The 14,136-nt window shown below is 43.9% G+C and overlaps 1 protein-coding gene across 2 annotated transcripts in view; it reads left to right on the forward strand.

The window, feature by feature from the left end:
• The window catches only part of pkd1a (polycystic kidney disease 1a), a 92,206-nt gene that overhangs the window by 16,642 nt on the left and 61,428 nt on the right, over positions 1-14,136 (forward strand). For both annotated transcript variants that reach the window (XM_085460039.1, XM_085460040.1), the window contains exons 2-4: positions 8,963-9,034; positions 9,164-9,232; positions 10,064-10,135. In XM_085460039.1, coding sequence (XP_085316165.1) covers positions 8,963-9,034; positions 9,164-9,232; positions 10,064-10,135 — 213 coding nt within the window. The remainder of the gene's footprint in view (positions 1-8,962; positions 9,035-9,163; positions 9,233-10,063; positions 10,136-14,136) is intronic.

A 14,136-nucleotide genomic window follows, 5' to 3' on the forward strand; every position in this document is an offset into this window, starting at 1 on the left:
TAGGAAACATTTATCTTTTACCCCAGTTAAAAAGCAGACTTTTCTCCCTCCTGTTACCCCATTAAAAAAAAGACTGCAATAATTGGATTTTGTTCCCCGCTTTTAGATATAAACAGCCAAAACGCGAGTGTTTAAGATAAGATAACCTTTATTAGTCCCACACGTGGGAAATTTGTTTACGTGTGTAGCTCGTGCATAATGATCGCTGCTTGTGGATGTCTTTGTGTGTTTATGAGAGAATTGCAGAAACACATCCTGTTTGTGTAGCCTATGCTGCAGAGAGTCAAAGACTTCAAGACATCCCAGAATAACACGCTGCAATCCATGGGCTAAATGTTAATAAGGGCCTATGAGGCTGAAAATTGAAAAATGAATTGTTGGCCTCTAAACTTGGGATTACAAACCTGCCAGACCTGTAATGAAATGCTAATCAGCACAGTGGTTCATTTACATTCAATCCAAGGACATGATTAAAATTCATAACAAGCCAATTTGCATTTTTTAGTTAAGAAATATGAGTTGTCCTTTGAGTTGTTTTTTTATTTTTCAATGCAACCTCATCAAAATTACTGAAGGAAAATGAAACTAAAACAGAGACATAAGAAAAAGAAAATAAACCAAAAGCATTGTGTCATTTGTGAGCACAGTGTTGAGCACTCTGTTGATTTCATGCCAATGAACCTGAAACTGATTCAACAAGCAGAGAGCACAGTAACAGAGACCAATCAGAAGATAAAAGATGAAGGGCTGCCAGATGATGGTGTGGAGGACTCAGCTGAAGTAGTCATCATCTTCACCACAGATTGTGCTGGCAGCCAGCCTCTGTTGTCAGGGCTGCTGAAGCTCTGCTTGTCTCTATGGTTTTGGAGGTGACAGACTTCATTTTTTGTGTTCTCTTTTGTTCCTACCATTCCCTTTTCACTTGTTGCATCAGTTTATGTGGTGCTTCCAGATTTTACAAACAAGATAAATTAAACAAAAATGCTGGTCTCTACAACTCCATGTACACTCCCATGTGTTTCTTATGAAATCCATGAAGTGCTACAGAGAAAATCACATTTTATTTATGTAATTAACACATTTTGAACTCTTAAAGAAATATAACAAAAGGAAAGACACCCAGCTGAACTAAAATGATCCAGCAAACAAAAACTGTTGTGAGCCGCCACCCTTATATCGCCTTTGGGCTTTTGGAGCTTTTAAAAAATAATTGGGAAAAAAAAGCACTATGCTGCTAAAAAAAAGAGCCTTATACCACGTGATACAGGAGCTGTGCTGTGTGATGCTAAAATTAGCAGGGAAAAAACAACGGAGAGCACGTCAGGGATGACGAAAAAGTGACAGGAGAAAATCCGTCCCGGTCAACCACCCAAACATCAATAACGGGAACCTTATACAGCGCTTCCCTATACACGTCGAACTCCCGCAGGCACAAAGAAATTACGGAGGCTATTACTTAGCACCTGACCAAAGATATGGCTCCCATCAACACTGTGCAAAACGAGGGATTTAGGAAAATGATCAACACCCTAGACAAACGCTACACAGTGCCGTCCCGCAACTATTTTTCTATTGTTGCACTACCTGCTCTATACACGCAGTGTCGTGCAATGGTGGAGACGGAATTTCAAGCAGTACAACATTTTGCGGCAACGACAAAACGTGAGACATTTGTTGTTTTTATGTTTATTTATTGTTTTTATGTTCAGTCTCAACTGTTACGAAGTTGATGTGCAGTTAATAAGTGCAATAAATATTTATACTGGAAAAGAAAATCGTGAGAGAATCGTGATCTCAATTCTAAGCCAAAAAAATCGTGATTCTCATTTTATGCAAAATCGTGCAGCCCTACTGAAAAGTATGTTCACGGAAACATCGTCGGGTCTGCCGTGATATGTTTACAATGGGGCTGTACTTTCATCTTTATGCAGGACTGTAAGCTGCCATCTGTGAGGTGTGAGCGGTGTTTGTTTTTAACATAGTTCACGGTGGAGCTGCTGACAGTGTGGATCCAAAGATCCATAATTGGCCTACCTGGGGTTGAAAATCTCGATAAATGCACGGCGTTTCGGCAGGTACAGCGGCTTCCGCGAGTGTGACGCTTATTTTGAGCGATGAAAAAAATAATAAAATATAATTTTATTTTTATATTACAATGTCACAACAATCTTCCAATTTAGAACTACAAGTTAAAAAAAATAACTAACATAAATAAAATACACTTAAGCTAAATACTTCTAATTTATTTTCCCAAACCACGCGGAGCCGCACTATAAGGACTAAAGAGCCGCAGGTTACCGACCCCAGCCTTAGGCTATCAATACATGAGAACTAAGCCCAGTGCTTGAAATATGTACACTCAGACATATGACCAAAATCTAAATGCAACCTGCATGATGCCTTAAAACTGCAACTAGGTAGGGAAAGTTTTATTATGGAACAAGAAAAATCTGATTCCCCTGTTTTAGATTAATTAGAGATTGTATATAAGACATGAATTTAGCTTCCGGGTCTGAAAAATGAAACCATTATGGAAGTGCCTAAATGTTTTGTAATAGCCAGAAGTAGGTGACTACTCTGATCACAATAAGAAGTCTGATTTCCTCTACTCTGTGACCTCACTTAACACTTTTCTGATGAGTATGCGTGGTTTTAGTATTCTCATGTCTCATTAAATACAGTAGGATGTTTAATTTATGAATTATGGTCCCTATTAGAGTCAAGAGGAATGATAAAGCAGGGTCAATATACCTTGTGATTGGCAAGTTGTGGGCTGATGTCAGCATACAGTGTTCCTTTTTAGTCAAATCAACCCCTCACTCATCATCAGTTTCAAAACACCAAGATAACAGACAACACGTTCAGCTCGTGTCTTAAAAATGCAAATTCATTAACCAGTCTGTGACATGATAGCGGCTGCATCCATCTTTTATATACAGTCTGTGGATTACCTTTACTTGGCACAGTTACAACAAACCAGCACATGTGTTTGTTTCATTTGCAGACAAGAATATAACTGAAAACACGTAGATTGTGGTCAAGTAAATGCTCTGCTTAGGTACATATAACACTAAAGATTGAGATTTGTCACCTCCAGTGTGCACTGGCGCAGTTTGTGAATCGTTTTGGAGGTTTCATGGATTTGTTTATGAGTCACACATCTTCTTCACTTTAATGCTACAAATTCAACTTTAGTAGAATTGTATAAAAAAATCCACCATCTGAAAATATGCATGGAAAAATGCCTTATAGGTCAGTAACAAAACATTTTCAGCATCGCAGCTTATATAACAGACACCACACGTTTCTTAGAGTAAAGGACAAGCAGAAGTTCGTATGCTTTTATGTCTAATTGTTGGGACCAGTTATTAGAAATGATGAATTGATGTTGCGTGGTGCTGCATTTGGAAAAACTATTTCACTGCATCACTAAATATGGATAAATATGAGATTAATATCTTAATATGATCGAGGCTGACGTTGATGATGGAGAAATAATTGCTCATGATTACTCGATTAATCACACTTGTCACACATCTTTATTTGGCAGAAGCATTTGTTCAAAATGACTGTGTTGTGTGGCTGGTTTATGGAAATATAACAGGATGAGAAGTAGTAGAAGAAGTATTTGTTTGCATTTGTTGCAAAGTTTTCCGAGATCTTTACCGACTGTGTTTCAAAGCACAATCATCTCCAAATATCTTGTAAGATTTTGTATTTAAAAATCAACTGATGCAGAGGCCTGTTTTGGATTGTAACTCGGTATTCTTTGTTAGCAACAATTCAAAGATGTCCCCCCCCAAACACATGACATTAAGGCAGCTGTAAAAGTTACCGTTTTGAAGAGGACCGCTCTAAGGATACACTTGATAAATATATGTTTGATTGTGCCTACAACATGCAGAAGATGGAAATTTTGGTTGTTACTGGAAATCTAAGAAAAAAATGTACTATAACACGCAAAATCTCTGTCTGTGCTTTGTTTGTTTCTTTGTCCAGGAACTCATCTCAGACCATCAGAAGTTCACTTTACTGAGTGAATGGGTTAAATGCAGAGAAGAATTTCCCCACGGGGATCAATAAGCTATACATTATTATTATTATTATTATTATTATTATTATTATTATTATTATTAAGTTGAGCAACCAAGCTTGGTACACCGGTAGATCTTATGTCCCTGAAGGTTCTTATCTATATCAGATCATGCAATGTACTCTGTTGCGTAGCAACCACCTGTGGTTACCTAGAATTTTTTGCACCTATAACACCATTTAAAAACAGTGTATCATTTTTGAGTTACTACAATAACCCCTAATATCATGCATAATTCAATTTCAAAAAATTGAATTATGCATGATATGTTATGATGCCGTCACTTTTTGTCAGGCAAACCTTGTAAGACCCTAAAATTGCCTGTTTAGCACCCACTCCTTATAAAAGGATTCTTTCATTTATGTGTATTGATTTATATCCACAAGTTAAAATGTGGTTGCCTAGCAACCACCTTGTAACGTGCTAAAAGTCAATATTTAGCTCATAAATAACATCAACCACCACAATTTCTTAGCTTTTCTCAGTGAGAATAAGTATACCAACTGGACCGACATGGCACACAATGCAGTAATAAATATGAGATGTCCAGCTAACTCAGATGATGTTTAGAATCATCTGAGTTTTAACCATCAGGTTAATGAAATGTTGCAATTATGTTTTCAAGGAACAGTTTGAGAGTTACGGGTTAGTTAGGTTTATGTCTAAAGTTAGGATTAAGCTAGGGTATTTCTCACAGACGTTAAAAAAATTAGTATACAAAGACAGCTAAACAAACAACAAACAGCCAACACACAGAGTGGAGCAGTCAGTAGTGGTAGAGAGCAACTTTTAGCCACAGTAAGAGAACAGCTCATCAAATTGAGTACTGCACTTGCACACAGCAGTACACCTGCCAAACTTGAAGTGGACCGGATGAATGGTTGTAGAGACAGACAAAGAACAGTCAGACTCACAGACAGAGGTTTTTCAGCTTTTTGCAAGATGATGCATAATTTTCAGTGGTTCACTGGAAGCATTGATTGTTTTGTTTTTTTCCCTTTTTATTGTCTCACCACAGTTGTATTAGATGCTTGAGAGACCCATTTTTGTTTTAAACCCATATTTAATGACTTGTAATATGTGGCACTGACTCACTTTCATTTACCAGGAAAAGAACAATTAGTTTTGTTTTTCCTGCATGGATTGGTAGTATGTCAAAGAGTTTGTTTGTATGTCAGTGTATCATTCTTTCAATAAGAGTGTTAAACTGCTGCACACAGCTGCCCTTAACTTGCCAGCTGGACACCAGACAACCCAGGCAGCAGCAGCTGGAAAAATGGACAGAATGTTCTAAAGAGGAAAGGCGAGCCAGTCTGTGAAGTAGAAAGTCAGGCTTTTTAGACCAAACGTCTTCAGCCCCATTTTCCTGTTAATTTCGTGCTCCCTTTTTTCTTGCAGTAGGGAAAGTACCCGACTACTCCGATCTCCCCCACCTCCTCACCCCTTGTCGCAGGCATGAGGTTCTGGCTGGCAGCTCTCAAACGAAGCAGCCCACAGTGGGGTGATTGTTCTCCACACCTGGCCCGTGTCACTCACTGCTACTACCTCCAACTTCCCCTTGGCTTCCACTTCACACCTGTCCTTTTCTCCAGCTCCATCGTTTTTTACTGCTTTCTCAGCTTTTGTCCTGCTCCCCTTCTCATCTGACTCGTGCAGACTTCAGGAATAAACAAAGAAGCAGAACCAAAAAGGGGGGAGAAATGGGGGGGGGCAGCAGAGGAAAGGGAGGCTGAGGTGAGATGAAAGCAACCACAGAGGAGTCTGTGTTTAGTGGGTTAGTGGAGCGTTGGCCTTCAATCATAGTGACTTGGACCACATTACCACCACAAGCCTGCAGAAACCAGTTTGTCTATGATCTGACTTAAACCCAGTTTTTATCACTATGCTTTAAAGACTTTTTTTTTTTTTTGTTCTCAATTCTCCACAGATGGAACAAAGACAGATTCAAACAGATTTCAGTTTTCTTTAGTAGAAAAAGAAAACCATCCCTTTCTGTTTCACTTCAGATCTTTCCTTTCTTGTATTCATATTGTCTGCAGAGCACATGCCCACTCCTCATGTGTCATTCCCTCTGCCCAAGCACAGTGTAGTCAATGAGGGCTGTGTGTGTGTGTGTGTGTGTGTGTGTTTTTGTGTGCGCTCTCATCCTCCAACTCAGAATAAGTGGCACCAGACAGGCCTTATAAGGAGTTGTTAGATCACTGGCCACACCGTCAGTAAAACAGAACCATATGTGTGCTGTGTGTGTGTGTGTGTGTGTGCGCACTTGTGCACAGGCCTATACCTAAAGTGTATGTGTGTGTTTGCGTATGTGTAAGTAAAACCATGTGTGTCCAGAGGTAGCTGAGAACGGGAGTCTGTTGCTAATAGACATGCTGAAGGTCACATTATATGGTCATGTTAAGCACACATACAGACGGTCTCTATTTAACCTGCTCTTGTCTGTGCGGTCTTACCCGTAAGGTGTGAAAGACAGTTTTCAGATGTCGTACACGCAAATTTTTACACACACATTCCTGCTGTGGCATGGATGTCGACCACGTTACATAAGGTGAAGCGTCCGTCTAATGTGTGAATGATCAGCTAGTGGGCGGAGCTTATTTCTGCTGTCCTGTTCATCCTCTGATGGGTTTAGCAGAGGAGAGTGCTCTCTCTCTCTCTCTCTCTCTCTCTGTCTCCATCTTTCTTACACAGCTTGTCTGGAATGTACAGATGTTTCCTTTTGGGAACGGCGTCCTGGTCTGTTCACACACACACACACACACACACACGCAGAAAAGAGTGTGAGAGAGTGGAGCGCAGTCCCGCACATATCAATTCAGATTTCCCTTGCGGAAGATCGTCTTGTTTTTTATTTGTATTTGCTGAATTCGTAGCAGCTGGGAATAGAAATATCGATCAGCACCCTGATTGAACCTCATGAGTTTTAATTTACAGCTTTCCTGCAGTCCAGCACCTTCTTCTTTTATCCCTATAGGCTACAGGGCTTTCTGTTCCCTTACAGCCTCTGGCTTTTTGTCTCCTGCTCCTTGGTCTTTTTGTCTCCCGATTGTCACGCTGTTCTCACGTGCAGCTGTGGCTTTGCTTTGAAGGAATGCAAAGGGGACTGAAGCCATTCACTGAGCCCATCTCCACTGCTTAACCAACCCAATTTTCTCATTTCCTTAGTAATTTATCTGATGGTTTCTCACTAATTTGAGCTCCAGTATAGAGAGTGTGGCATGCAAGGATTTAGTTATAGAATGTATTGCTAGCAGTGTGTATTTAATGTATAGTAAATGTGAATTTGAACTATTATCATTGCAGTTTAATCAATAAATCATGCTTAGGATTTTAGAGAATCAGTGTTAAATAAGAAAAAATAAACAAATATTTTAGGTTACGTCTTTCACAGTTGTGTATAGTAGATCTAACAGTCTCACATCAATAAGCATGTTCTCATTCTTGCAGAAGGCCTAAAACCAGATCACTTTTCATATATTGTTTGATAATTCAAAACCCCTTTTCCCCCCAAGGCATGATTTGGGCCTTGACTTGGGTTTAAAGAGGCCCTCCAGTCATTGCACACATGCTTATTTTATTGATCATGCTTTCTGAAGTCAAATAAGTTGACCACGCTGATGTCAACATCTTTGGCATCTGGGCTTCTGTCCGGACACCAGTGTTACAAAATAAGTACATGGAATTAGAAAAGAACACCATTTGTAAGGCAAGCGGGGAGATTTGGCAGATATTATTTTAGGGGCTCAGCGAGACCATTGAGCCATTGAAATATTTTGAATGACGACTTCGATGAGAAGTGATGACAAGGCCTGAGGGAGGATTTGTCTTTAAAAAAGGGGAAAACATTTGCCAGTGGGAGGAGGCGTCACCTTAGATTAAGCAATAGTCTGATAAAGCATTTATGATTTTGAGTCATTAGTTGCTGATTAGATAATGAGGCCACAGAGAAAAAAAATATACTGGCATTAGGCAGACTTCACCGTTTAAGATTGGCTTTTTTGCTTTGCATCAAGAATTATTCTGTTGCGTTTGTGTTGGTGGTAGGTATGCCCACCCGTTTTATAGATCAAGTCAAGGAGGACATCTGGCATGTGTGCTAGCTGAGACACAGTTTGGTGTGCAGACTCCTCCTACTCGTACGTAAAACATAATGGTAGGAGCCAATCATAGGTCACCCATTGTGTGGTGGCTTACTGCAGAGCGAATGAGGTTAGCTGGACTGTGGATTTGAGTCATCATTTACTGAAAGTAACCGATTACTCAGTCACTTAGAAATTAACCCTTTTATGCAGCAGATATAATATAAAATACATGTAGGAATGAATTAATCTATAAAATGTGACATAAATATTTTGGCCTTTATTTTCCTTTTTCCGTTAATTCCTTTATTTATTTGTTTTCCTATTAAATATCCATATTTTATTAACCAGTTTTCATATTTAATCTTCTTCTTTACTCATTTTTCTTTGACAGTTTCAATTCTTCATACTGGACTCGGTCTCTACCTCTAGATAAGCCTGGCCGCATGCACAGCGAAGGCGTTTTTCTTCTTTCTGATCGTTTCTAAATATATCCAAGTAGTTTTCTAGCTTAAGCTATGACAAAAACCCAAGGTTTATCCTCTAAAGAACCTGTGTTCTGGAGCATCTTGTGTTATTCTTTAGTACCTCCAAGTGTTTCTGGTTGTATTTATCTCCATCAGTGTATGTATGACCTAAGCATTTCCTATTCCTTTCCTTTTATATTATTGCATTTCATTTCCAAGTCCTTGAGCAATCACATTGCATTGTAAATAGTTCTGTGTGTAGGCGTGTGCATTTAGTCAGCTTGCCCCCATTTTAAATATGGATATATTTGTTCCCACAGAGATCTGTCCAAGAACCACATCTCCTCCCTTGATACCAGTCTGCTACATCATCTCACTGGCCTCCAAGAACTGTAAGTAAACACTGCATTATGTGATTGTGTGTTTGTGTAATTCAACTTAAATCTAATTTATCTTTTTATTTAACTGCATCTCTGATACATGTTATCATTTATCAGGCTAAATAAATGTCAATGTTTCAGACATCTTCAAGGGAACAGGATCAATGTTCTCCCCGGAGGACTGTTCTGCTGCGGCCTGCTGTCAGTCCTGTGAGTAGAAAGTCCAGGAAAGATATTGACCAATGTTATGAAGAGAGAAGTATGAGGAAGATGAAAAGAGAGCAGTAAAGACAAAAGCTTGGTTTAGTCTGGATTAAAGTAGGCAGAAATCCCAGGAGTAAGGTAAACGAGAGCAAGTTCACCAAAAGAAGTGTATACAGCGCGCGCACATACACACACACACACACACACACACGGACACACACACACACACAGTAATCACAGGACGATTAACTTCAATTACAGCTTACTGCTCCAGGCTCCCACTACCTCCCTCTCTCCATCTGTCGGTCTCCCCCTTCCTCCATCCATTACCTTACTTCTTCCACCCATTGAATGGGCGTTTAAGCACATGTTTGTGTGTATGTGTGTATGATGAGAGAGGACTGATGGTTTCCATCAGTTCCTTCCAAAACCACCACACAACGGCTCCATTATGTAGCCTTCTGGATAGAGTAGGGAGGGAGGGAGCGAAAAGGAGTAGAGAAGGAAACGAGAAGAAGGGAGAGAGATGAAGAGGAGGAAGAGCGCATTTCCATACAGACAGATGGAAATGAGACAAAGTAAAATAGCAAAAGTCAGTGTTCAGCACTTTTAGTTATTAATTTCTTTAACTAATTTAATCTAACAATGTAGGAGAAACAGGGTTTGCAAACTCATTCATTATATGACCTTTTTGTTGGATTTTTAGTCACATAAATCTTGCCAAAATGATAGTAATTGGTATACATTAGTGAAAACGTGAAGGAAAAAGTCTTTTCTGTTTTGTTTTTTTCTTGTTTTAAGATATTGACATTTGATTTGTCTCTTTGTTTCCATCAGTGATTTGAGCAACAACCAAATCACCACCATTGAAGAAAGGATATGTGACGACCTATGTAATCTAACTCAGATGTAAGTAATTGCACTTACTGTATACTGTAAGCTTTATGTCTGTGAATATTTGTCTCTCATACCTGATGGCACATTATGAAATAAGCAGGTGTCCCCCGTTCAGGGGACACATACACAGTACATGAACCAAAGCTGGATGGAAGGTTTTGATTACATTAGTAATTAAACTTCAACATATTAAACACAACACATTAAAAGAAAAGTTTTCTTCTTGTGCAGAGTCTTTGTAAATAGACTAATCAATAACAGGCTAATCTAAATGAGAGGCACATGTTACATAACCTTCTCTTTCTGCCTTCTCTTCTTTTCCTGCAGTCATTTTTGCGCCATCTTTTCAGTTCCTTCTCTTTTTTGTCTCTTCTGTGTTTTTTTTTTTTCTCTTTTCTGTCATTGCCAGTATTGTTATTTTTATTCTTCTTCATCATTTCCCTTTCTCACGTGTCTTTAAAAAATACCCTTATTCTGTAGAAACTGAAGCATAAAAACACAGATTGAATACCATTAAGCATGCATTTCTTGATCCTTTTATTATGCTCATTGTAGTGGCTTAAAGGAGCACAGTTACACAGTAACAGTTACACAGTAACAGTTACACAGTAACAGTTACACAGTAACAGTTACACAGTAACAGTTACACAGTAACAGTTACACAGTTACAGTTACGCTTTGTCTCCCTCACAAAGACAGAGTGTCTCTTTAGGTAGAGAAAGTTTACCTGTGACCATCCAGCTCCTGCAAATATGTCATAATTACATGTGTTACTCTAAATCCCCCTTACTTATACACAGTGTATAAAATAAATGCAAACAAAATAAATATATATGAATAATTATTATAAAATCTATTATAACGATAATAACAGTTCAAGTTGATCTCTTATAATTCTACCTGTGGGGTCATTGCCCACTTGAGCGCTATTTTCTGTTAAATCTCAATGAAATCATAAAATAGTTCACAAAAAACAAACAGAATACAAAATGTATGGTTCTGCCTGCACATGCTCACATGTAGTAATATCTTTGTGACACCCGCTAGGCACAGATACACCCACACACACGTCGTTAACATCAGATGCACGTTTATTGTGAGTGTCCACAGAATGACAGCTGAACACCGTTTGACAGCGGTCGGTTTCCCCAGCTTCCTTCCCTCCGCTCCTCTCCGCCTCACTATATAAAGGGAAGGAAAACCACCATCAGTCCAAAATCGCCATCAGCTGTTCTTACCAGCACCGCCCCGTTGAGCTCACTGCACCACTCCTCCCCTGCAGCCGCGCCCCGGACCACACCTCCGCCACACACCCCCACCGCCCGACTGAGGCCGGGAAGCCCACCGGCCGAACCTACTCCCCCCCCCCCCCCCCCCCCCGCGAGCGAGAGAGGAAATCGGCCACCGCCATCTGTGCCCCCGGCCTATGGACCACCTTGAACTTAAAAGGCTGCAAAGCCAGATACCACCGAGTGATCCGGGCGTTGGCATCCTTCATGCGGTGAAGCCACTGTAGCGGGGCGTGGTCCGAGCAGAGGGTGAATGAGCGCCCCAGGAGGTAATAGCGAAGGGAGTCGACCGCCCACCGGATAGCCAAGCACTCCTTCTCCACGGTGCTGTACCGTCTTTCGCGCTCCGCCAGCTTCCGGCTGATGTAAAGAACGGGACGGTCGGTCCCCCTCACCTGCTGGGACAAAACGGCCCCCAGCCCTCTGTTCGAGGCGTCAGTCTGCAGAACAAAAGGGAGGGAAAAGTCAGGAGTGTGAAGCAGCGGCTCCCCACAGAGAGCCTTTTTCACCTTAATAAACGCCGCCTGGCACGGCCCCGTCCACTGGACCAGATCTGGAGCACCCTTCCGGGTAAGATCGGTTAAGGGGCTGGTCAGCTGCGCAAACCCCGGCACGAACCGGCGATAGTAACCCGCCAGCCCCAAAAACCGTCTCACCTCCTTTTTGGTCTTAGGGCGCGGGCAGGATGCGATAGCCGCCGTCTTCTCCACCTGTGGACGCACCTGCCCGCCCCCCAAGTGGTACCCCAGATACTGCACCCCCCTCCGTCCAACTGCACACTTCTTCGGATTGGCCGTGAGCCCCGCCTCCCTCAGGGACCCCAGGACCGCGGCCACCCGCTGCACATGCTCCGCCCAGGTGTCGCTGTGGATGATCACGTCATCCAAGTAGGCAGCAGCATACGCAGCATGCGGGCGCAGCACCCGGTCCATGAGACGCTGGAAGGTGGCAGGGGCCCCGAACAAGCCGAACGGAAGCGTAACGAATTGGTACAAACCGTACGGAGTGGAGAAGGCCGTTTTCTCCCTGGACTCAGCAGACCAGCACCAGCGGCGCATATCCGCTCGGACGCCCGGCCAATAAAATCGGGCCGTTATTCGCTCCAGAGTTTTTTCGTATCCCATATGCCCTGCCATGGGGTTATAATGAGCCGCCTGGAAAATCGTTTCCCGGCGGCCCTGCGGCACCAACAGCTGGGTGTGTGTCACCTCCGTGCGAGCGTCACGACTCACTCGATATAACCTATCTTTCATTAACATGAAGTGTGGGTAGGTCCGCACGGCTTCAGGGCGCACCACGTGACCATCAATCTCAATCACTTGGTCAAAGGCTGAGCGTAGGGTGTCGTCACGAGACTGCTCCAGTGGGAAATCACCCGTGGGGGGAACTTCCGGAGCCGGCGGGGCTTCCTGTGAAGGACCCGCCGTCTCCCCCTCCCCAGAGTCGGACGACCCCGCGTCACCACTGAGCGCGGCGCAGACACTACATGCTACTGGCCGTCATGATCGCACCCCCGCGTACTGTCCCAACAGATGATGAAACCCCGGCCAATTCGTACCCAGAATTAGGGGATGCGACAGGCGCGGGCTAACCGCAGCCGTTACTCTATGCGTTTTGCCCTTATACTTTAATAACAGCGGCACTATGGGATACCTGTGAACATCACCATGCACACACCTCCACCCATTCTGCCTCCAGCAATGCCCCGGGGCGAACCAAGCTTTGGTGCACGAGGGTCTGCGTGCAGCCCGTGTCCACCAAAGCATGGCGTATACCCCCTCGAGTCCTTACCGGAATGCTGTATGTCCCTCCCGGACCGGGAGAGGGCGCTGGAGCACCGGCAACGCGGAACACCTGCCCCACCTCCATCAGAGGACAGTCCCTTCTCAGGTGTCCCGGCTGTCCGCACTTTCAGCACTCCTGCCCCGGCGTCTGTGCTGCTCTCCGTGGCTCCGGTGCGGCACTGCTTAGGTCCGATCCCTGGGAAGGCACAAATGCGGCAAAAGGATTAGTGGGGCTCAACGCCAGCGTCCGCTCTGCCTGCCCTGGCGCGGGCATCCGGCGCCTCGGTGCTGGCACCGGGGCTTGTCTGTTCGGCCTCCGGCCGCTGTCCCCGGGCTCCCCTGCTCTAGCGGCAAGGTGGTCCTCCGCCAACGTAACCGCCACCTCCAGACTCGCGGGACGGTGGCACCTGACCCATCTCGCCGTTTCTGCAGGCAGCCCCTCCACGAACTGCTCTAGCACCACTTTGCCCACCAGCAGCGTCTCACCCTCTGACGATCCCGGCTGCAGCCAGCGTACAGCCGCGTCATGCAGCTTCCGGGCCCAAGCAAACGGCCGATCTGCCACGGCCAGCCGACAGGCCCGGAACCGCCGGCGATGATCTTCAGCGGTGAGTCCCAACCGGTTCACCACCGCCCGGCTCACGTCCTGGAAGCTGCCCCTCGAAGCCGGCGGCAGACTCAGGGCCGCCGTCCGAGCCTCCCCCGACGGCAGAGGAAGCAAACGCGGAGCCCACTCCACCTGCGGCCACTGGCAGGCCTCCGCCGTGGCACGAAAAGTCTCCAGAAAAACCTGGGGGTCGTCCCCGTCCCCCATCCGGGGCAGCGGCGCCAACCAGCCGCTCCAGAACCAGAGTCTGCCGGTCCGTCTGCTCTTGCAGCGCAGCCAGGTGAGCCCGCTGGGCCGCCGCATGGTCGTGGTTCATTTTCGCCATCTCCGCCA

This window comes from Copadichromis virginalis, linkage group LG6 (genome assembly GCF_057382275.1).
Source record: "Copadichromis virginalis isolate Kocher_CV1m ecotype Utaka linkage group LG6, C_Virginalis_male_GT1.1, whole genome shotgun sequence".
Taxonomy (NCBI): Eukaryota; Metazoa; Chordata; class Actinopteri; order Cichliformes; family Cichlidae; genus Copadichromis; species Copadichromis virginalis.